We start from the raw sequence: 25,413 nt of genomic DNA on the forward strand, positions 1-25,413 counted from the left end.
TGTCATTCCAGATTTGATATGGACAGATTTGACTTCGAGACTTCGACTTCGTCAGATCGAGAAGACAAAGGTATAAGTCAATGTGATATCGGGAGATTGACTCAAGTAGGATATACTTGAGTTTCCCTAAATCACATACTTATTGTTATTGTATGCATTGATTTGATTATTATAAGTCTCTCTATTGATTTGTAAGAAGCATGTATTAGATGAGTAATCTTGTGACAGAAGTGCCTGATAGTGGTGGGATCGCCACGGGCACATTGCACGATGTCACAAGATAGTGTATTGGCGATAGTGCCAAAGTCTGTCACCGGATGATTGGCTATCGATGTGGATAGAATCGGAGTTTCTTCTATTACTGGTGATCGATACCATATCGATGTGGATAGAATCGGAGTTTCTTCTATTACTGATGATCGATACCATATCGATGTGGATAGAATCGGAGTTTCTTCTATTACTGGTGATCGATATGGAATGCCAATGTTTGGAAACCGGGAGCCCTAGACTAGGAATGAGTCTAGTCTTAAATGTGGAGTCACGAGTATGATTTATAGTTTGATATTGATTCATGTTTCTGATTGCGATACATGTTATGAATATATGTTTCATGCTTTTATATTGTTATATGAAATGCATGTTTCGTTGATTTATACTGGGAATATAATTCTCACCGGAGTTATCCGGCTGTTTTTTTGTTTGTATGTGTGCATGACAACAGGTGAGACAGGTTCAGGATAAAGAAGAGAACGAGACATGACTAGATAGAGTGGAGATCCGGGCTCAGAAGTAAATTAGGATTCAGTACTTGATATATAGTAATTGAACCCTAGTTGGATCAGAATGTAATTAGTACCGGACTTGTACTTTTATATTTAATATGTATTTCGGATTGAATTACATTACGTTTCCGCATTGTATTTTAAAAAAAATTTAGACCATGTTGATTATAATTGATGAATTAGTCCCAAAGATGATTTAGAATCGAATTAGCGTCCGAGTCCCCACATTTTCTTTCACAAAAATCGCGGATTTATTAATAGATATGAAAGTCACGTACGTATCCTGACCGCTTCATTGTATGAATACTTTCACAAAAAGAAAACATTTGTTAAATTTTGAACTAAGAATTAATTTTCTATTTTTAATGATGATCAAATTCTAACAAGGACTGAAAATTAAATTAAAAGAAATTGAAAAAAAAATCAATACGAATCAATTTAATAATTTGTAAATTATTTTAGTACTAACTATTAATTTTATATTTTTAATGATGGTCAAATTCTAACAAGGACTTAAAAATAAATTAAAAAAATTTGGAAAAAAATGTTGAATCTAATCAATTTAATAACATGTAAATTACTTTAGTAACACCCATTTTAAGGGTTTGTTTCAACCTACAAGTACAGATAGTGCCCGTACGGACAATGAACGGCTCGACTCGAAAAAATCCGAGTCATTGGATCGACCCTTGCGAGCAGTGCCTGCAATGGTAGGGTCGACTACATTTTTTTTTGTACAGTACAAGGCCTGCTTGAAGAACTAATAATAATAATACACAGATCTCAGCAGCATTGGATCATATCGCCTCCGAAAATGGAACCCGACGCCCGCATCGAGACCAGCAGCATGATCCGAGTGGCGGTGCTTCCGATCGCCACGGTACCGCCTCTTCTCTTCCGCGACTACGCGTCCATGCTTCTTTGCCACGACACCGTCTCCCTCTCCTCCATCAGCTCCTTCTACACTGAGCATCAGAAATCCCCGTTTCAGTACCAGCCTTGGGAATCCGGCAGCATCCGCTTTAAGTTTATCATCGGCGGATCGCCTCCATCTCCCTGGGAGGACTTCCAGTCCAACCGCAAGATCCTTGCTGTTATAGGTATCTGTCACTGCCCCTCTTCCCCTGATCTCGCTTCTGTCGCCAATGAATTTGCTGCCGCATCTAAGGGTTATTCGTCAGCACTTGTCCAGCGATGCTTCGCCTTCAGCCCTGGGGATTTGCAGGTTAGCAAGGTTTATTTATGTTCGGATAATAGTACACTGTCAAGTATCCTTGTATCAAGGAGATTCAAATATCTTGACGGGTCGATTAGTTCAGTTACAGCCATATCATCTTCGAGAGAATGCTGATTGATGGTTGAAAAGGGTATTAATTTTTAAATGCATCGAAAATATGACGTTATCTTTAATCGAGTTTAACTGTTGGAATTGTTGGATTGGGGTTTTAAAATTATGGAAGCTGAGATTTCTTTTACTTCAAACAGATAACTTTTCTTGTGTTCCTATATAATACTTTGGACACAGTACGTTCAGTATTTTTAGAGCACTGCCAAATGGTTTCTTGCTTAATCTCCTGTGATTGTTGCTACTCTCACGAGTTTGTTGGAAATGAGTTATTTGTTGCCTCCCTTAACTCGAACTTCCTCATCTTGATTTAAATTTATGGTTGTGAAGTCATATCCTTGTCAAATAACTTTTGTTTTGCTACCATTTTCCCTTCACATCTTAGTTAATCATTACATGGCTATATTGCAGCTAGAAGAGGAGAGTTATAAGAAGTGTAACTTGGTCTTGCTTCCCCCAGCTGACCGGCAAACACAGGAACTCCATCTACAGACAATGATGCAAGATATTGCTGCCTCACTGTTAATGGAGTTCGAAAAATGGGTTCTTCAAGCAGAATCTGGTGGCACTATTCTGAAAACACCTTTAGATTCTCAAGCTAGTCTCAGCTCAGAGGAGGTTTACATTTTAGGTCTCCTGATAGTTTTGTTTATTTATTTACCATTTATGTCTTTTGATTATATTAGTCTTTAATAAGATTATACTGAAACACAGCCTGATCATTGTAAAAAAAATGCCAGGTGATTAAGGCAAAAAAGCGGAGACTTGGTCGAGCGCAGAAAACAATAGGGGATTACTGTTTGCTGGCAGGATCACCTGTTGATGCCAATGCCCATTATTCTACTGCAATGGAACTGGCTAGATTGACTGGAGATTTTTTTTGGTATGCTGGGGCAATGGAGGGCAGTGTATGTGCATTGCTGGTAAGAATGAAGTACTTAACTGTGCTAGTCTTTTTAGTCGGTCTTTCAGAGTTTTTCTTTGCTATTATTATTATTTTGTGTGCTACTCCTAGGTTGTTCCAGGATGATGCCATTAGAATTTTATTATATATGGGTTGTCTCTTTTTTTAGCAGTGTCACCAGAAATATCCAGGACATGGTGCCTTGATGCATGTTGTTTGCCAAAGACATTGTCTTGGTGGATGAGACTCCCAAAGAAAAGATTACAACCACAAAGATGAGGATGCTAAGGTGGATGTACGGACATACAAAAATAGATAGACTGATAGGGTAAGAAACAAGTAAATTAGAGGGAACTGCTATCAGAAAAAGGACATCATGTCTAGGGAGAGATTATCTCACCTCTCACTAAAACTGAGGCGACTTGTGTTCACTTTGAGTTTCTTCCTTCCGTTTGTCTCCTTACTTCCGACTTTTGTTTTCAATTTCATGCAGACTTTTTTCTTGTCTATTCTACTTCGCTACATCTTTTGTTCGTTGTGACCCCCTGCCCACGCTAGTTGGTAGCTGTAGCATTTGACACATCCTTCGTAGGCTATGTACCCTGGTTGTTCGCTGATTTACGACGCCGAAGATGGACAAAAACATGAATGTCGGGGCTAAGCAAAACCGATGGACAAAAACATGAATTTCGGGGCTGAGCAAAACCCTAGTGATTGTGAAGCTTCATTTGTAGAACAAACATAGACAAACCTCCTAGAGAATGGCAAAGTGCCTGGTTCCTCACAACCTGGTGAGGAAAGAAAGGGTCTGCAGCTTCTCTGGATAAAGTTCCGTATGCCAGCTTCTTTAGAGATAATCGTATTCTTAATGACAAGTCGAAACTGGAGTTTATTCCTCACGGGAAGGTGAATTTGTGGTCCATTTTGATGAAATTGAAACGGTAGAACAAGCCCAGGGCTTCTGCTTGGTTGAGTATGCGATAGGCTTACGACCTAATGCATATATCCTCGCGAATTTTGTGAAAAATTGGGGAAAGAATGTCGAATTCGAGTTACAGAGAAATGGTTAGATTGATTTTACTTTTCCTACTGCGATGGAAATCGATGAAATACTCAATGGAGGTTCATACATGATTCTTGGTAGGCATTTGGTTCTGAAGATGTTGCCCAGGTGTTTCTTTTTCAAAGAAGAGGATATGAATTTCATTCCCATCTAGGTCAAAGTTTATGGGCCTCGGTCATGGGTAAGCCTCTCTATACTGATAAACTAACACAAACGAAATAAAATTACTTATGCCTGTTTGCTGATTGAAGTAGATGCTATGAAACCTCAAGTTGATGATCTAATATCCTTCTGCTTACAGAGGAATACAACAAGCTGGAGTATGTCTATGAATGTAAGACGAAGTATTATGTGGATTGTAAGACATTAGGTTTACTGGTGGTTGTGATGGGAAAAATAGCAACACCAACACAGAAGATTCGGATAAGAGAATGAATGGAAAGAGGATGAGATCCAATAGCCACAAGAGATGATGAAACATTTATCATAGGGGAAGCTCTCTGACCCATAAAATTCATGATCACACACCGCACCTAATGAAGAGGATTGCAACAAGATAAGGGCTCCCGTTTTGAATCAGACAGAACCAATGATCACTCAAGGAAGAAAACAGATTGTGCATAAAGAAGTGACCCCTGAGATTGTTAAGCCTTGAGTAATTCATGAAAAATCAACCACTGAAAACATTCTAGATGTGAGTCATCATTCTTTACAGAATGAGGAAGTGAATCCTAAAATTCATGAGCGTGTGGAAAAAAGTGGATGCAGTGACGGAGGTGATGCTTCACAAATATGGACTCAAGAAACAATCATATGAAAGTTTAAGTGATGCCGAATGGATATGAGTAATATACGATAAGAAGTAAATGGCAAGGGATACATGCAAAAAAATAGCAAAAAGAAAGATTTTGAAAGACGACGACCCCCTTAATCGCCTCGGTTCTTAGATGAAGGCTGCTTGCTGGAACTAAAAGACTTGATAAGTCCTCTTAAACAGAAATGTGTACATGCCATGTTACTTTAACATGACTTGGACATATTATACCTAGTTGAGATTTAAATTGATTTGGTTGCGATAGATAATTTCATGGGGTTTTATTGCTCGGGTTTAAGGCACTTTAGTAACTGTCCGATTAATGGTAAATGTAGAATTCTTCTTTTAAGACGATTATACATTGGGATTATATTAGAAAGACGATGACTTGGTTGCACTTTTCGGGGAAATTTATTGGGTTATGGAATGTGTCACCACCACCTCCTTCTCGATATCCATCAATGGGCAGCTTCATGGTTTCTTCCAAAGGGCAAGAGGCCTCCGACAGGAAGACCCTTTATCCCCCTTTCTGTTTGCTATTTGCTTGGAGGGATTGACAAGGAAACTCAACTCTCTAGGAAGAGAGCCAAGTTTCAAACATAATTCCAAATGTGCTATTTGAATATCACACATTTGGCCTATGCCGATGATCTGCTACTTTTTTCGAGTGCAGATGTGGATAATTTGAAAAATTATGATGTGTTTGGATGAGTTTGGGTGAATAGCTGTGTGTTGAGAGCCAACAGCCAACTTGCTCAAATCAAACATTTATTTAGCATGTGTGGATGCTTTGGAAAGATAAGAAATATAGCAGATTATGGGTTTTAAGGTAGGATTCTTCCTTTTTATGTATCTAGGAGTTCCCTTAGCCACGGAAAAGCTTCGTGTCGCCAATTATTGGGTTCTGGTAGACAGTATATCAGAGTGTATTCGAACATAGTCAAGAAACACTTTGTCTTACGAGGCAAACTTGAGTTCATAAAGGTTGTCATCCAAGGGATAGAATGCTTCTGGCTTCAGATTCTCCCAATTCTTTTTGGTATCAGTGACAAAATTTACTTTTTGCGTAGGAAATTCATGTGGACAAGTAGCCACATCGATAGCTTGATCCACTTTTTGTGTATAAAAAAATGGTGGAATGGGTTTACGGGATTTGAGGTTGTGGAAAATGCTCTACTTGCCAAGACATTGTGGAATATTCACACACAAAAAGATGCCTAGTGGATCAAATGGATAAATCAAGTTTTTGTTCGGGAGAGAAGTATATGGGACAGAAGGGTATGTGAATGCTTTTTGTCTTGTTAGGCAAAACTTTTCGATCCGTGATGAGATTCTGGTTCATGGGTCGGTGGATGACTATAGCGCTGTTGTGGTTGGTTTGATGGAAATAATGATTTATACAAAGCCTCCTATTTTTTTGCCCCAAATAATGGAAACTGGCCTAGGAAGCCACTGCTGTGGAAGAATTGCCTCACTCCTAAACACAAGTTTCGTGTATGGTTGTTTGGTCATCAGAAGTTATTGTCTAGAATAGACAACCTTATGTGGTGGAGAAGATATGTATTCTTTGTGGTGATTTTAACGAATGTTTGATCATTTGTTTTTTCATTGCTATTTCTCAACTCTCTTTGGACCAAAATTTGAGAATGACTAGGAATGATCAAATTTATGGGTACTCATCAAGCCTTGGTAAAGGCCTTCAGAGGGATGTAACTAGGGACTTCCTTCCTGGCAAAGATGTGGTACATGACTATGACAACTATCATTTTTTAAAATTGGAGTGCAAGAAAGCGTTGGCTATTTGCAAGGTTCTAAAATTCGACTGGCGCAAGACCAGCACCTAGGCAGGGAGTGGGTGCCGCTAGGTGGATTCCACAGTATCAACATAATAAATCACGTATTTGAACTTCAACGCAATAACATTAAATTTAAAACGAGTTCAAAATTACACAACTAATAGAATATCACAAATCTACTTCACTTATTCTCCATAATTTTCAACAACTTGTCGTCAGCGGACACACACTCGATATCATTGTGATCTTTCTCTTCTTCTTCGGATGCAACATAATCCTCATGAAGTTTTCACTCTAGATCGCAGACGAAGATGGAGCTTGGTGTCTTAGGGCAAGACGAATTGCATTTATTGTTGGACTTTGGGTTAAGGTTTATAAAAAAATTACATTCATTTTTTAATTGTGTTTTAATTTAAATTAAAAGCCCAAAATACTTTAAAAAAAGCCAAAAAAAACGTAATCGTCCACGTCGACTATGGCACATAGGCCTGATTAGTTGGTGCCTAGGGCCGCCTAGGCTGGCCGACTAGCACATTTTCGCTGCGGTCGGCCGGGCATCTAGTGTCTAGTCCGAATTGTAGAACACTAGCTATTTGAGAATGAAGAACATGAAATGCTCCCTCCCCCCCTTCCCCCGTTTCTACAGTCATCCTTCTCCTTTCATTCATCAACCTCGATTATCTTTGAACCGCTTCCTTCATCCTCAACCCCAGTCGCCGGCGCCGGTCGACGGCCGGCGGCGTTAAACAGAAGATTTTCTAAACTCGCCTTTTCGTTGCCCTTCTTTCCTCGTTTACTCCGAACCCTACCCTTTCACTCCTCAAGTCGCTTCTAACCACCTTCTTAGATCCTCATTATCCTTATTCGATATTCTGAAAATCCCTTAATAGTCGAGATGTATCAGGGGCTGATTAGAAACCATTTCAAAACAAGCTGCGAGATTAAGGTAGAACAAAAACTGTTCTTAATACGGAGGGGTATGAGGGGTAACTCAGTTGTGATGACCGAAAGAACCAGAAATGCAAGCTACGAAATGGAGATGAACATGGAAAGCTTGGAGTGGATTATAGCAATATTATGGGAATACATTCATAAACCACAATCCTGCCCCTCTTTCAATAGATTCAGGGGCAAAGAAGCAGTGGTTTCTATTCAGAAAATTGTCAATGGGCGAGGAAGTTATTTAGAAATATGTAAACTAGTTATGAGGGGCAAGACTCAGCGCATCATTATACCAAGTGGTCGGTTCAACGGGGGGTGGAAATGGGTGGCAAACAACCTATCCAGATTTAGGATAAACAGAAGGGTTTATGCACCGAATTTCAGAGCTACTACAAAGCCAATAGGACAACCACAGATGAGGCAAAATTTTCGGATGAAAGAAACTGCTAAGGGAATCACAGAAATGGCTGATTTAGAACATTTACCTGACATTAGGAAAAAGGATTGGAACAAGGCTGTTATCATTACAAGGGATTGCGTCAACACATCGTGGGATTTGGTGCGTAAAACACTTGGAAAGGCAATTCAAAGCAACATTGAGGTGTTTCCATTTCAGGCCAATAAAGCAGTGTGGTGGCCTCACAACGAAGAGGTTGCATTATTCTATTTGCGACTGAATAAATGCTTCTTGGAAAATAAAGTTACATTATCTTTTCAGAGATGGAATCACGACACTAACAGAAAAGAGGAAGTGTTTGAGTGCTGCAACAGTTGGATCCGTTTGTTCGGGATACCATGGGATTTATGGTCTAAAGAATTGTTCAAAGGCATTGGGGATCAATGCGGAGGATTGATAAGCATTAGCCAGGACACTGCTCTATTAAGAGATTTATCATCTGCAAAAATCAAAGTCGTGGGAATCGAAGGAGGATTTATCAATAGAAATCTTCAGATCTCTACTGCAAGGGGTCCCTTGAACATTCAAATCATCGTGGATTCAGTCAAAATATCAGAATATGAAAATTATGAAAAAGATCTTATGCACAAGTGGTGATCAATGGAGCTATAACGCTGACAGGATGGGGTTACAAGCAAGGATTCAAAGACACTACTTCAAAGGTAGATAATACGAACAACATTCGAAGAAGTCCCGAGGACACTACCACAAATCAACCAGTTGTAAACCAAGAAGGCAGTGAAACGCTTAATCAGCATTATGACAAAGAGAACACGCTAAAAGTTAGAGAACCTATTGAGCAGAAGGTCATCGAGAAGGTAGATAATTCTGGAAATAGGTGTTGTGCATCTGAACCAGGATACCGGGGGAAGCAATTCAAGATACTCAAAAACGTTACACCAAAAGGCGAGGAAGACTTTCAAAAGGGGATTGTTGATTCCACAGCTACAAATGAAATACAAAACAACGGACAGCAACACTTCCAAGCTGATCATGCATTTGTTGAAAGGAGATTTGAGCATGTATATCGCAGGAAACAAGCTTGTTCACTTCAAGAGTCAACTCATGTGCGGAAAAAAGAAACTTCAACATCAACAGTCTTTGAGATCGACAAAGATACAAAACAAGCGGATGATGGGTTATGGGAGGACCAGCTTTATAATGGGATGGGGGACGACAATTCAGATGATGGCCGAGATTTCAATGACGCTGACAGCCACATATCCGATTACTCGGATATATCAATAAGAAAATCGATGGACTTTGATGACTTGGCCGAATTTTTTGAAGAATCTCCGACAAAGGTACATAATTTACCCATCAAATCCAATTCTAGTTTTTGTCCTTCTCAATCTTTTCCAGTTCAAGATTCTTTCCTCGCGTCGGGGGGTGGGGTAGAGGATAGAAGGGGGCCGGGTAATATTTCAGTGGGGTTTAAGGAGGGTTTACCGGGAAATAACTTCTTAGGGCATCAAGAGGGGTTGGCTGAAGGCGCGATTATTGTTGGTACGGGAGAGCAGAGACCTATCTTTGCAGATATAAATGAGTGTTTAGGTTTGATGGGAGTTCAGAAGGTGGAATTTAAAAATTTATGTGAGAATGGAATGTTGAAGGTGAGTGATGAGTTTTGCAGTGATCTAAACAAGAGGGACCCGATGTTGAACCAATGAAAGTCTTATCATAGAACATTAGGGGGAGTGGATCAGCCACTCGTAGGGGTTTGATTCGAGCCATAGTTGCAAAAGAAAAACTAGATTTGATAATTTTGCAGGAAACAAAAAAAAGAAGTGGTGGATAGGAAACTAATTTCAAGTCTTTGGAGATCGAGATTCGTGGAATGGGTAACACTTCCTGCAGAGGGTAGGTCAGGAGGGATTATCATTATGTGGGATCCAAGAGTTATAAAGGTAAAGGATAATTTGATCGGTGAGTTTACTATCTCAATACATATTCACAACGAGGCACAAAATGATTGGTGGTTTTCAGCGGTCTACGGGCCGTGTCATCCAAGTTTGAGGAACAATTTTTGTGACGAGTTAGCAGGTTTGAGGGTTATTTGTGGTGACAGATGGTGTTTGGGAGGGGATTTCAACGTAGTGAGATCGATTCGAGAGAAAATTAACAGCTCCTCTATGACAACGAGTATGCATTGCTTTGATAGTCTGATTCAAGATCTTCAGTTATGCGATCCGCCGCTGATGAATGGTAAATTTACTTGGTCGAATCTCAGGACTTCCCCTATCTGCTGCCGGCTAGATAGATTCTTATTCTCGGTAGGTTGGACTGAAATCTTTCCTGTTTACCGACAATCCATCCTACCGAGAATCACATCGGATCACCACCCATTGCTCCTTGATTTGACAAAAACTAAGTGGGGCCCATCACCATTCAGATTTGAGAACGTATGGTTAGAGGACAGGAGATTCAAAGATTTGGCAAAACTGTGGTGGAACAACACAACTTCTCAAGGTTGGGCGGGTTACAGATTGATGATGAAATTAAAGTCAATTAAGGGAGACATTAAGAAATGGAACGAAGAGGTTTATGGAATGGCAGAAATGGAAGCAGCGGATTTAACTAATAAAATTAACAGAATTGACAAGTTGGAGGAAGAGGGGAAAAGTTCGGAAATTCTAGCGAATGAGAGAAAAGAAGCGAAAGTAATGTTTCAAGAGAGGATCAGAAGGAAGAATCAGATTAACTTTCAGAAAAGTAAGATCAAATGGATCAATCCATGTATGTTGGGATTATGTGTATCACTAGATTGTTGATTTAGATATTGTACCTCTCCTTTTTAGGACAGTGAACTTCTAGTCCACTGTTGTAAAATTACTCTTATTTCATTAATAAAGTTTTGTTTCCTATAAAAAAAAGAATGTAGAACATAGAGTTGATGACATATTTATGAAAATATAGATTTTTGTTCATTGTCGTATGAGGTTTTGAGTAATCCATGTATGTTGGATGTCAGGTGGTTAGTTGTTGGTTCAAGGAGTTAATGTTCTTGTAGATCTATTGGGAATGCCCAATGTATTTGTGCTCCTATCTTTTACATTAATGATATGACCATTTCATGTAAAAAAAATTATATTAGAGAAAAGTTGGAGTTGAACATATTGAAGAAAATTTGAGGGAAACACCTGAGAGGGTATGGACACGTACAAAGGTAACCAGTAGAGGCTCTGGTTATGAGATGTGAGATCATGACTCATACCCATATTAATAGACGGAGAGGGAGACAAAAAAAGGACTTGGATAATAATGATGAAGCTTGATATGCATGTTCTAAATATAAATGAGATATGGTAGGAGATAGAGCACAATGGCATATGATGATCCATATAGCTGACCTCATTTAGTGGTGTAAAAGCTTGTGTGTTGTTGTGGTATGGTTTATCTTTTACCAAAAATCTGAAAAATGTCTTTTTGATGTAGAATAGAAGTCTGCGAGTCTACCCTATTGAACCATTAAGCTGACAGTTTTATAAGATTGAAACAACCATTGAAATTTTTATTTTTTAACTGTTATTATGAGATTGAAAGAAAATATGTGTTGCCTAATGCTAACTTTTAAGATGGGCAATCTTTGCAAATGTTAATCTTAGAAATCATGCTCAAATTACGAATCTTTCATGATTGAATTTAATGTGTGTTTTTCTACTGTTTTTTTTTTTTTGATGAGAAACTATTAATATTTTATTAAATAATAAAGATTGTTACAGTTACAGTGGATGAGCAATCCACAGTTGAGCAATCCACATACATCATATGCTAGGAAATTAAACTAACAAATGAACTTCCAATCCCTAGCTAACTCTGATAATGTGATGTGCTGAAATTGAGGATTGATTATTGCCCAAGTAGCCACTCTGACTCTGATACTATCCCATATATCTTCGCAAGATTTGTTCTCTTCCCTGAAAATTCTGCTGTTGCGTTCCATCCAAATAGACCAAAAAGTGCAATGCACCACTAAGTACCAAAAGTTCGTCATACTCTTTCCCTTGATGAATCCCGGCTCGATGATTAACATGTCTTGTGATCTTCTTGGAAAAACCCATTCGAATCCTAAATGTTGCATAACTTGTGCCCATATTCTCGTCGTGAACGAGCAATGTAACAGAATATGGTCTTGAGTCTCGTCACTTTTCTTGCATAAGGTACACCACTGTGGGGACACAGCAAGTCCCGGCATCCGCTTTTGCACTACGTCACAGGTCTGTAATTTCCCCAAAGCGACAATCCAAGAAAACACCTTAACCTTTAGTGGAATCGGTACTTTCCAGATATTGTAATGGTATGGGAACACACTAAAAGAATTTGTGTGAGTGAGTGAGTCATATAGAGATGAGACCGAAAAGACTCCAGAGGGATCTCCTAACCAAACCCTGACATCCGCAGAACCCACACACAATCTAACCGTATCTAAGACACCTAAAAGAGTAGTGAACTCCTCCAACTCGGTATTGTTTAAATCCCTTCTAAACCTTATATCCCACTGAAAAATGGACTGTCCCTGAGACTCAACTGTGGAATAAAAATGGTTGATTGGTTTGTTTACAGTGGACGAAATACGGTAAAGACTAGGAAAACACTCTTTAAAAGACACCAAACCCACCCACCTATCCTCCCAGAAACGCATAAAGTTCCCCCCCTTAAGCACCGTCCCTACTAAGGCTCACTGATTTAGAATGGCCTTTTAATCCTTAGTAAACATGAAGGATACTGGTTTATAAGTTCTGTGTTAAGTAGGATACTAGGTGCCCATGACTAGTTTGTGGCTAAAGCTTGAATGAAGATATATCTATAAGCTTTATGTTTGGGAGCATCTTCTCATCACAGTGTTCCTTCATTTTGTGTGCTATTTTCATATTATGTCAGACGCATTATTTCCCCTATTTTTCTCTGTCAGATAGACCGTGTGGGTCAGAAGGACCCTGTGTTGGAAGAGGAGGTCAAGTATCGGTACAACAGTGTAATTCTTCACTACAGAAAATCATTTATTCAAGACAATGCTCAAAGGTATCCATATTGATGATACAAAGGATCAACTCTTGTTGTAATGCCTACTCTTTAATGATCTTTCACTACCAGTATTAGGTATAAGGTTGTATGAGTGAAACTTATCACATCCTTCATAACTTGTTTTTGATACCCATTCTTCATAACTTGTTTTTGATACCCATTCTTCATAACTTTTGATTAGAAAAAATTTTGAGAATTCAATTGTGGATTGCAATTTTCAGTAATGTGATCAAAGTAAAGATTTATACATACAATTGATGCATTAGTTTGGTCCAACTTTAGTAAGATCTTGTTTGTCGGTGAATCAAATTGGGACCACATTTGTCTATTCTATGGTAATTTGCAATGCAGATGTAGCGTTGAAAGTTAGTGTAATATATTCTAAAAATGGAATAAAATGGAATATTCTAAAGATATGGTTTTTCTTCTGACAATTTGATGATTTTCTATGATGGACGATGATTCTCTTATTTTTGGTGGAAAGACTTTCTTCTGACATTTTTGATATCATTGATTATCATTTAATTGCTTAATTTACTATTTGTTTCCATCAAATCTCTGCTCAGGGTTTCACCCTTAAGTTTTGAACTCGAGGCTACACTAAAGTTGGCAAGATTCCTCTGCAGGTATTGTTGTTAGATTTGTCACATTTAGTTGATGATTTTCTCATACTATATGACTTTCTTATCCTTCAAACTTTTTGAACGGAAAAATATCCTCCTCCAATGCCTTGACCCATCTTTTTTCTTCAACTTAGGCGGGAACTGGCTAAGGAGGTTGCGGAACTGTTGACTGCAGCAGCTGATGGAGCGAAATCGCTGATTGATGCCAGTGATAGACTAATAGTATATGTTGAAATAGCACGGCTCTTTGCTGCACTTAAATATCATAGAAAAGCTGCTTTTTTCTCGAGGCAGGTTGCTCAGTTATACTTGCAACAAGATAATAAAATTGCTGCTATCAGTGCTTTGCAAGTGTTGGCTATGACAACGAAAGCTTATCGTGTCCAAAGTCGAGCATCTAGTGACCCATCTCAGGTGAGTTTCTTATGCAATTTTAGTTGCTAGACATTCTGTAGCAATTTGATGCCTTGAGGGGGCAATTTCATTCGTGATAAAGATTGGGATGAGTATAACACTCAACTTATACTTGGACATGCTTGCTACTGGTTTGACCATGTTCGAACATTAAATTTTATTTCTTTTCGGGCATTTTGGTTTTTTGTTTTCAAATTTCTGTAGATTTGGACATGAAAATCATGAATCAATCATGAAGCTGAGTGTGGAGCTTGACCTGGCTGCGATTGATTTTTTCTTCTTTAATGTCATTGAGGTTCAAGCTTTAGAACAGAAGACTGTTCTTGTGCTGTTGATTTTCCAAGATGCCAGCATTTCTCATTGTTATATTCTTCTTTTCTAAAGGATGCTGGACGACAAACTCATGCGGATGAAGGGAAAGCACATCACCACTCGATTGTCTCCTTATTTGAGTCACAATGGAGTACCCTGCAAATGGTTGTACTGAGGGAAATTCTTCTCTCTGCTGTTCGTGCGGGAGATCCTCTTGCTGCTTGGAGTGCAGCAGCGCGTTTAATTAGGTCTTATTATCCTCTAATTACACCATCCGGGCAAAATGGCCTTGCTGTTGCACTTGCTAATTCAGCTGACAGGCTTCCTTTAGGAACTCGGTGCGGTGATCCGGCTTTGCCCTTCGTAAGGTGTTTTTCATCTAATGATCTTGTTTTCTTATCTTGATATTAGACAAATTGTTGTTAGATGTTACAGGAGGAGTTCTGTGGCAATTTGTCTTTTGAACTTTTGTTGGCCTCTCATATAGTTGCTTATGGATGCAAGTCTGTGTGATTCTGGTAATTTGACCGAGCAATATTCAGATATGTTTACGGGAGCGTATGTATAAATTTTGTTCTTAATTTTCATATGTATTCTTAAATACATGTTTCATGAGGAAAACATGTAATTTATGCCAGTTGTACTTTTGCGTTATACTTGTTCGTCAGCTGAAATTCTGTTGGTATTTATTATAGAATCTGAAACAGTCTTTCTTGACTTCTGAAATTAGGATCTGGTTCCTCAAAAAGTTATTCTTTGCTAGATTAAATTCTTTTCCCTAACCTTTTGTCCTGTTACATCACTCCAGGTTGCATTCATTTCCTTTACAAACATCTCCAGCGGACATTGTTAAACGCAATCTAGCTAGAGAAGATTGGTGGGTAGGATCTGCTCCTTCGGGACCATTCATTTATACACCATTCAGCAAAGGAGAGCAAAATAATAGCAATAAACAGGAGCTAATCTGGGTGGTTGGTGAACCAGTTCAAGTGCTAGTGGAATTAGCAAATCCCTGTGGCTTTGAATTGATTGTTGATAGCATTTATCTGTCTGTGCATTCAGAAAATTTTGATTCCTTTCCAATAAGTGTCAATCTTCCACCTAATTCTTCAAAGGTGATCACACTTTGTGGAATTCCTACCAAAGAGGGCCCAATTGCTATTCCTGGGTGTATTGTCCATTGTTTTGGCATAATCACAGAACATTTTTTCAAGGATGTCGAGAATCTGCTTGCTGGGGCAACTCAAGGGCTTGTGCTTTCTGACCCTTTCCGCAGCTGTGGGGCAGCAAAGTTAAAAAATATATCTATTCCTAATATTTCAGTAGTACCACCCCTGCCGTTGTTAGTGTCTCACATTGTTGGCGGTGATGGCTCTATTATATTATATGAAGGTGAAATTCGTGATGTGTGGATTAGTTTGTCCAATGCTGGCACTGTTCCTGTTGAGCAGGCACATATCTCATTGTCGGGGAAGAACCAAGACTCTGTTGTGTCGGTGGCTCACGAAATTCTAAAGTCATCCCTTCCTTTGAAACCTGGTGCCGAAGTGACAATTCCTTTAACTATAAAGGCCTGGCAGCTTGGCATGTTGGGTCCTGATGGTACCGCCAGCAACACTGTCCTTGGAACTGCAGGGAAACAAGCTAGAGATGGAAGCTGCCCAATATTGTTGATCCACTATGCAGGTATACTTCTGACAAATGTTACTCATCATTGCTTATGCCTTAAACTTTTGTACTGGTTTGGTATTACTGTTCTATTTTGGGGTCTTGGTTTTAGGATTTAGATCTGATTGTCCCACTTACTTATAACTGCTGGTTCCACATTGAGGTTCTCCAGTAATGATGTCAAGAACCACTAATTTTTGTCATGGTGGTGATGATTAGATAGAGGAAATCTGTCAGGATTTCTTATGCAAAGGGTACTATTAAGCTGAAGATGAATAGCATCACTTTGGAATACCGACATTAGGACCATGTAAAATGATTAGTTACTGATAATTTTTGTTTGAAAATGAACCACAACTTCATTGATGTTAGATTGACTGCTTGGCTCAATTCAGTTACTCTATCTTGTGAACTTTCCTACTAAATTTTATGTTAAATTTATTTACAATTGCTTGTGATCGCCAATTATTTATGGTTAGGTCCACTGGTACATTCTGGAGTACCTGCAACGGGGTCTGTTCCTCCTCCTGGGAGACGTCATGTCATCCCCTTGAACATCTGTGTTTTGCAAGGCTTGTCTTTTGTAAAGGCCCGGTTACTGTCAATGGAAATTCCAACCCATGTCGGTGAAACTTACCCCGTGCCTTTAAAAATGAATGGTGATGGCAGTGAAGAAGATGATGGTTCTGAAAGAGAAACTGATAGATTCATGAAAATTGATCCTTACAGGGGAAGTTGGGGGCTTCGCTTTCTTGAATTAGAGCTGTGTAATCCAACTGATGTTGTCTTTGAGACTAGTGTTTCAGTTGATTTAGAGAAGTCCGATGAAAAGGAGAGTCCCTCTCACTATAATTGTACAGAATCTGGTTATCCTAAAACAAGGATAGACAGGGATTACACCGCTAGAGTGCTAATACCACTTGAACATTTCAAATTACCAGTTCTTGATGGTTCATTTCTTGTTAAGGGTACCCAAACAAGTGGGACTGTTGGTAAAAGTTCAAGCTTCTCAGAGAAGAATATTAAGCTTGAGCTCAATGCTTCTATTAGGAATTTGATTTCTAGGATTAAGGTGAGGTGGCACTCTGGACGCAACAGCTCAGGTGAACTAAATATCAAGGATGCAGCACAGGCTGCTCTCCAGACATCTGTCATGGATGTACTACTGCCAGATCCGCTGACATTTGGCTTTAGGCTTGCTAAAAATAGTATGCACAATGACGCAAAACTGAATTCACAAAAACAATCTGGTGCACGAGTGAGTTCACATGAATTGGGAGGGGGCTCCATCACTGCACATGATATGACCCCAATGGAAGTGTTGGTGCGCAATAACACAAAGGAGAACATTAGAATTAGACTGGGTGTCACATGCAAAGATGTGGCTGGTGAAAACTGCATCGAGGGTGACAAGGCAACTGTTCTGTGGGAAGGTACAACATTTGATTATGCAATAACTTTGTGTTTTTCTTCATATGCATGTGATATACTTTACAAAGTTTGTGCATGAGATAATATGGTAATGTTTGATCTTAAACTCCACTCAAGAGTTTCAGGAAAGAAAAATTAAAATAATTTTTGTTTAGGTAGGAACTTAAAGTGGAGGTGATATGTAGAAATTAATGGTATGATCATTATATGAAATTAGTAAAATATTGTAATGATCGGTATGAAAAATTAGGAAAAAAAAAGAATAATAGTTTGATTATTAGATTTTGAATAGTTGATTCGACATATGATGTGAGGTATGGATGAAATATTTAAAATATAGATAGATGAAGGGAAATGTTTGAAATCATCAAACAGACAATGTTTGGGCTCTTGAGATCGACACAAGAACCCAAACAAACAGCATGTATTTAATAAGAGGCTGTTTTTTTTTTCTTTTTTTCCCCCAAGGAAAAGAATGTTATTGCCGGCAATATTTTCAGGTGTTTTGACTGGTGTAGTTATGGAAGTCCCTCCTCTGCAAGAGATGAGGCATACTTTCACTCTCTATTTCTTGATCCCTGGGGAGTACTCCTTGTTGGCGGCTGCTGTCATTGATGATGCCAATGAAGTGCTTAGAGCTCGAGCAAGAACGAACTCACCTGAAGAGCCTATCTTTTGCCGTGGACCCCCTTTTCATGTTCAAGTAAATGGGACTGTGTGATGTCTGTTGTATATGTAAGGTTGGTTACCTTTACTTTCCTTGTTCTGGGACCATCCATGGTTGGTTGCGCCATTTTTCGCAACTATTCAATGAGGTTGCTCTATGTTATGGGTTTTTGGGATTAATCATGAACATTTTATGCTGTCGAATGTTATTTATTTACAGTGCTTGCATGATCGATGATCGAATGAACAATGGGTATTCTGTAGGAAAAGTACCATGTCTTCAATTTTACCAGAAAAATGCCGGTAACCAGTGAATGTAAATTTCCATTTTAGTCTCATATGAATTTAATGAGCCGATTTAGTCCCAAACATTTTAATTTTTTCCCAATCCAATCTTTACGTCTCTTAGATGGATAAATGCAGGAGAGATTTTGCACGTGAGAGAATTCCCAAAGTCTGAGTTCCCAAAACTTATCTACAAAAATCCTCAAATCACTTGTGCCCTAATTTCTTGTTCTCCCAAGTGAAGAAGATCGTCTTCCTTGTTGCTGAGCCCTCACTGCTGGATGAGGCAATCGCCGCTTCCCGGACAATTCATGGTCGATGTTTGTTATTCTTCCATGTTCTGTGTTCATGATGGTTTTAGAATAGGTTATTATTGTTTATATTTGTGCACAATATTTTCGAAATGGCATGCTTCAAGACGTTCTAGGGCTCAATTCCTATTTCTTCACATTTTGTAAACAAAAGTCTTGTCCCTGGAGAATTTTTAAGTAACTAAGAATCTGGTACACTGCTTCAAGACGTTCTTTGTATGGAGATTGCATAAATTGACTAACTACGCTTACAACAAAGGCAATATCAAGACGTTTGTGACAAATAATTCAGTTTTCCACTAGTCTTCAGAATCTTTCTTTGTGAAGAAGTGTGCCATATTTTACTTCCCCAAGTTTGAAATTTGTATCAGTTAGGGTGACAATCGGTCTACAACCACTTGTCCCAGTTTCTTTTAAGAGATCAAAGGTGTAATTGTGATGTGAGACTACAAATCCTTTTTTTTAAAATCTAGCTACTTCTGCTTCCAAGAAGTATCTTAGTTGGCCTAGATCTTTCACTGCAAATGATGTAGCCAATTATTGTTTCAATCCATCCATTTCCTCCATGTCATCCCACATTAGAATGATGTAATTAACATGGACAATAAAGATAGATGTCTTCTCTTGATATATTATATAACATGGTATGATCAGCTTGTCCTTGAGTGTGGCATTGACCTTTAAAGAATGTCGTAAATCTCTCAAACCATGTTCTGAGAAACTATTTAAGACTACAAAAATTCTTTTAATTTGTACACACTGTCTCGTAAATTTTCGATGGGGTCCGGTCGAGTAGGTATGCAACAATTAGGAATGTATACTCATTTTGATATTTTAGTACTTGTGTATATCTAATCGATTTGAGAATGTGTAGCTACACTCTAATCCTAGACATTACAACAAAAAATGTATATTACTTTCATATTCAAATGCCTATTTCTAAATAGTCTTTGAATCCTTCATGGTGATAAGAAGAAACCGACAGCTGATAATGTTTCCTGGAGTTGTGCAATCTTATCTGATTTCAAAAGAGCCCGGATCAAAGAGAAAATTGAGGATTCATCAAAAAAGAGTAATCCGGAGAGGATATGGAATCCGCCAAGATTAAGCACATTAAAACTCAATGTAGATGCGGCCGTGGACGAGGTTAGACATCATTTTAGCATTGATGGCGTACTCCGAGACAAACAAGGCCGATTGTTATTGGTTTTTGGGAAGCAGATCAACCAACCCATCTCAGTGGTTCATGGTGAACTTCTGGCTATTCGAGAAGGTATTATTCTCCTGCATGACAAAGGCTTTACTGATGTTCAAGTTGCAACCAATTCCTCATTGGCAGTGCAAGCAGTCACTACCACTCGGGATGATATTGGTTATACGGGCCTCTGCGCAACAGATATTAGAGAGCGTACGAGTGAATATGGGATGTCTGAGCTTATCCATGTTCGTCGTTCGGCAAATAGTGTAGCTCATAGCATTGCTCGTTTTGCTTTTGATTCCCTTTCACCCTTTGTTTGATTGAATGATGATTTTCCTTCTTGATTGGTTAAACTTGTAATGAATGATTTAAATCAATAAATTTACAAGTTTTATCTTCAAAAAAAAAAATAGTCTTTGAATCTTTTAAACATGAATTATATTTTATCCCCAAATTATTATGAACTTTCAGATTTTACATTCGTCTGTCTTCAATCTATTGGGGATACTTGATTCATTGGCCGATCCTGGAGTTATCATCTACTCTAGAATTGCCCCCCGACTAGATGATACAATCGGCTAGAGAAGCCTAAAAAACGAGCTAGAATCAAGAGAGAAGTGTGTAATTGGTTTGAAGAAATGAATCTCGCGTGACCTATTTATAGGTGGAGTTTGGAAGTTCTAAACCTGCTATGCAACTACGTACACCTCATCAATAATCAAATATAGAATGGAGAGCTCAAAATCAGTACACATAAACCCATGTATTTATTAAATTGTTAAATACTTATTTAATTTTAAAATGATTTTTAACGATGCATGATTTATGATTTGCATTATTTTAATCTATTACATGTTTATTCGATGCACATCAAAAAATTTTCTTGAATTTTATGTTTCAGACGAATATTCGATGCGAGGTCGGGAAACGAGACCGGTGACGATTTAGATGAATGCGGTATTTTATTTCCAGTCAAGGAGATTGATATTTTAAATGATTTATGAAATTTTAAGCATTTTAAAGTCTAATTCAATTTATTAAGTGATTATATGAGATTTTTAAACTTATCAAAAATACTAATTTGATTAGTTGGAGATCTTTTTAAAAAAACCTTGAAAATTTGACATATTGTATTTTATTTAAATTTAGGGAGATTAGTAATTTATTTAGCATGTTAATTGATTATTAGTATTTTTTATTAAGCTAATTAACCCCTAAATATCTCCCTAATCATCACTAACACACACACTTACATGCTTTACACACACACAAATCTGCACATACACATACACGTTGAATTTGAGGGGAAAAGTTATAATACACGTTGAATTTGAGGGGAAAAGTTATAATACCCGAGAATTTTGCTATTGTAATTTGAAATTATTTATTGATAATTGATGTGATTATAGACATAAAGGATCAGACCGAGAAAGACGAGAAAAGACGTGAATTATGTGCGAGGACAATACCCCTAGCGCATATGCGTGCCTCATATGCACGAGATGGGCAGAGGACCTCGCGCATATGTCGCGCATATGCGCGAGCATGTGCAGGTAAATATGCTAAGTCCAGAGAACCTCGCGCATATGCACCGGAGGATGACGCGCATATGCGCGAGCTGCCGAGAAGATAAGCGTCGAGACAAAATGTCTCGCGCATATGCGCCAGTGAGGATCGCGCATATGCGCGAGACGTGTAGTGCATAGAGTTAACCACATGGCTTGACATGCATGTTAAATATAAAACTTTCATTCATTTCCTTCAGAATTCAGAAAGAGGAACGGAGGAAGCGTTGTGAAAATCCTTACGCCTTTTCCTTGTAGAAATTTGAATATTGTGAAAGATCCGTCCGTCAGAGATCCAAGTTCAGCACTGTGATTCTCGTGTAATCGGCTTCACACTGACGTAAGTGTTACTACGTTTTGATATGATTTGAAAATATGTTATTGAAGGAATTAGATATAATTGATATATAGTGTTTTTGACATAGTAGACATTGCATAATCGAAAACGGATTGAAGAAAAGATACCGTAGGAAATTGTTATGATTTATCATATTTGATTTGAGATCAGATTATATTTGTCGATTGATTATGAGTTATGGGGATGGTATATACTGATTTGTATTACCGGTACTTTGGAATTATATTGTTTTGCTGCCAGAATTTGATAAGACTGAGATGTCTTGATTTGAGTTGTATAGTGATATAGTATATTCGATTGTCATTACCAGATTGAGTATTTACAGGCTTTGAATCCGAGACTTCTACTTCGTCAGAGCGACAAGAGAAAGGTATAAATCAATATTGATTCGGAAGATAAGACTCAAGTTGGATTTGACTTGAGTTTCCCTAAATCACATACTTGTTTGTATTGTTTAATATCTTTGTATTCTTTGAATGTTTTGCATATTCTATTGATTTATAAAAAAGCAAAGAAAAGAAGATAGATATCGAGAAAGAGTCATAGGTAGATGTGCCTAGTCATTGGCAGAAGTGCCCAGGCAGATGTGCCTAGAATTTGGTGGAGATGCAAGTCTTCGGCTGAGATTGCCAAGACACTGGACGTTTGGTTATATCGATGTTGCATAGAAGTATATCACCTTCTATTGCTGAGATTCGATTGACAGGACCAAAGTCCAGGAATAGGAACGTACCGCCACCCCGAATGGGAGAGTAGGTGGGAGATTTGTTACGTTCTTATTCAAACCGGGATCCTTAGATTAGAGATGAGTCGAGTCTGAGATGACGAGTCACTAGTTGATTTACAGTTTTTATATCGATCCATGTTTTCAGAATTGATACATGTGATTGATAAATGTTATATGCCTTTATATATGTTTCTATATGATTGCATGTACACGTTGTTTATTCTGGATATATTTCTCACCGGAGTTATACGGCTGTTGTTGTGTTTGTATATGTGCATGACAACATTTGGGACATGATCATGGTCAAGAAAGATTAAAGTTAGCATGGAGATTCGGGCCCAGAAGTAGAATAGGCTTCAGCACTTGATATATAGTAGTTGAACCCGAGTTTGATTTTAATGCAATTGTACAAGACTTGTACTTTTATTTTGACATGTATATCAGACTGATGTTATTATGTTTCCGCACTTGTATATTAAAAAAAAATTAGACCATTTTTATCTTAATTGATCCAATTATTCTCGAAGAATGATTAAGAAATGAATTAGGGTCCGGGTCCCCACAAAAGCTAGGGTTCTTGAGCCTCTTTCAGCAGTCATCATCTCAACCCCTTCCCCTTACAACTTTCTGGAGATTTACATCCTTTTTTCTAGCAAGAAATCGTGTAGCAAGCGTTTCGTGGTCATCTCCCGTAGTCCACCGCGTCGCTATTCGTTATCTTCGAGCGTTTAGACGCAAAGACATGTATATTCTTTTATTTATGCATCGATCTTGTCGTAATAAGTATTTTGATGCGTATGGTGCGTAAAAATTTGTTTTTGTTATGCAAAGTTTGAGAAAAAATGTTTGAAACGATTTTGAATCAGTTTTTAGATATAAAAAATCGAATCTATTGTCATTTTGAATCCTGCAAATTTTCGGTCGGTTAACTTTCAACATATAAAAGGTAGTACTATTTGATACCTTCGATTTGACAGTAAATTCGTAATTCTCGGACAAAAGACGAGTGAGTTATGATGTTTTTCGTGTGACTGCTCAAACGGTGATGTTTTTCGTGTGCCGCAGGGCGGCGCTCGAGCGCGAGATTTTACCGCCCGAGCGCCAAGCCTTCTGGAAAAAAAAATTTCTTGGGCAGACATTTGTATGTGTTAGTATGTACAACGCTATGCAAGTATACTCGACGTGAAAAAAAAGAAAAGAAAATGTTTTATGTTTTTGAGGTATGGAAATTGTCTTGTGACCAATTATGAATGAGTTTGGAAGCCGGATAACGTGTCCGGGGACCTCTCCACCCCCGTAAAGCATGATCGGGTTATTATCAGGATTGGGAAGCATAAGCAGAGACCAATCCACCCGGTAAAGCATGACTGGGGATCTTATGTATGTGGCAGTGGACATCTTTGTCAGCCCAATACTGTGGTTTAGTCTGATCAGGCGCCATATGTATGGGTCACTTGCTTGGAAACATATATCTACGCAAAATGATGATGACTTTATATGTTTAAATATCTACAATGCAAACACGTTTATGAAAATGTTTATGAATTGGTGGCACATCTATGTTTATATAAGTATGTTCAAAGTTTAAATATGAATGTGCTACTTTAAAACACATGTGACTTTATTATGTATTAATTGCTATTCTCAGTTTATACATATTGAGTCTTTAGACTTGCTAGACTTGATCGATACATGTGATGACGAGTTTGAGGAGACGAGAGGCGGAGACCAGTGAGATAGCTCGGACTAGACGAAGGACTAATCCGATGATCGCTTAAGTTTTAAGGATTTTTATGCATGTTGAACTCATTTACTTTGATTTTAACGAATTACTTTATATTTTTTTAAACAAGTACTTGTTGCAAGTTCGTTTACATTTCAAATAATTGATCAAACATTTTATTTACAAGTGTATTTTGAGAGATTGTTATTTATTTAAGAAAAACTTTTATTTTCCGCAAATTTTAAGTATGTTCAAAAGATGGTACATTACATACAAAATATAGATATATAGTTTTTTAAATCTTTATACATCACCTGAAAATCTGATACATGTGAGGTCTCTATTATTTTTTCGATAGACACAATATATATTATTAAATACTCAGAAGAATAATTGGAGTAATATCTTAAGGGTAGCTTGAAACTTCCCATATAATTAATGTAAAGATGTGTAATATAAGTACATTTAGATACTAATTGTGCTACTTTTCACTCAATTAGATTATAAAAAAATGCCTTAATTTTTCTAAAATAAATTCAGTGATAGGTTGTTAAGTCGGATTTTCAAGAACATTGCATGTTATAAATATACAGTAATTTCATTTGAGCAAGTATTGTTATGATATTTCATTATACTATATTTAATTTTTTAAATTTAAATTTCTAAAAGTTTAAATATAGAATACATTATACACACACATATATATTATATAAACTTTTAGAAATTTAAGTTATTTATAAACAAAATTTACTATTTCTGTCAAAGATTTGATTATATTTACAAAACTTCCCACTATTCTCATAAAATATCCTAAAAAAAATTATAATAATAAATTACTGATATATTCATAAAAGCAAAAACTTGTGTGAGACGGTCTCACGGGTCCTATTTGTGATATGGATCCCTTATTTGTTTATCCATGAAAAAGTATTATTTTTTATGCTAAGAGTATTACTTTTTATTGTGAATATGAGTAAGGTTGACCCGTCTCACAGATTATG

General features: G+C 37.7%; 2 protein-coding genes across 5 annotated transcripts; both read left to right on the forward strand.

Moving 5' to 3' along the window:
- The first annotated feature begins 1,537 nt into the window (after nucleotides 1-1,537).
- LOC140810853 (trafficking protein particle complex II-specific subunit 120 homolog) lies at nucleotides 1,538-18,985 on the forward strand. Of its 4 annotated transcripts, none has more exons than XR_012113321.1 (12): nucleotides 1,538-2,010; nucleotides 2,542-2,748; nucleotides 2,871-3,053; nucleotides 13,019-13,128; nucleotides 13,698-13,757; nucleotides 13,889-14,168; nucleotides 14,553-14,848; nucleotides 15,289-16,166; nucleotides 16,628-17,581; nucleotides 18,080-18,319; nucleotides 18,466-18,561; nucleotides 18,669-18,985. XR_012113321.1 is itself a non-coding variant. In XM_073168753.1 (11 exons), the coding sequence occupies exons 1-10, from the start codon at nucleotides 1,600-1,602 to the stop codon at nucleotides 18,298-18,300; spliced, it is 3,600 nt and encodes a 1,199-aa protein (XP_073024854.1). In that variant the 5' UTR covers nucleotides 1,538-1,599; the 3' UTR covers nucleotides 18,301-18,319; nucleotides 18,669-18,979. The 4 variants fall into 4 exon arrangements, 2 of the variants coding, with proteins under 2 accessions (XP_073024854.1, XP_073024853.1); XR_012113320.1 differs by having other exon boundaries at nucleotides 18,466-18,548; nucleotides 18,669-18,984; XM_073168753.1 differs by lacking the exon at nucleotides 18,466-18,561 and having other exon boundaries at nucleotides 18,669-18,979.
- LOC140810407 (uncharacterized) lies at nucleotides 18,543-20,359 on the forward strand. Its single transcript, XM_073168272.1, has 2 exons — nucleotides 18,543-18,548; nucleotides 19,817-20,359. The coding sequence occupies exons 1-2, from the start codon at nucleotides 18,543-18,545 to the stop codon at nucleotides 20,357-20,359; spliced, it is 549 nt and encodes a 182-aa protein (XP_073024373.1).
- Nucleotides 20,360-25,413: the final 5,054 nt, after the last annotated feature.

This window comes from Primulina eburnea, chromosome 13 (genome assembly GCF_022965805.1).
Source record: "Primulina eburnea isolate SZY01 chromosome 13, ASM2296580v1, whole genome shotgun sequence".
NCBI classification, from domain to species: domain Eukaryota; kingdom Viridiplantae; phylum Streptophyta; class Magnoliopsida; order Lamiales; family Gesneriaceae; genus Primulina; species Primulina eburnea.

Bases quoted from the DNA above. Each gene is read 5' to 3' on its own strand.
- LOC140810853 (XM_073168753.1), top strand. From the start codon at position 1,600: ATGGAACCCGACGCCCGCATCGAGACCAGCAGCATGATCCGAGTGGCG. The intron at 16,167-16,627 runs GTATACTTCTGA...ATTTATGGTTAG, and splicing joins ATTGTTGATCCACTATGCAG to GTCCACTGGTACATTCTGGA. The intron at 17,582-18,079 runs GTACAACATTTG...CAATATTTTCAG, and splicing joins GGCAACTGTTCTGTGGGAAG to GTGTTTTGACTGGTGTAGTT.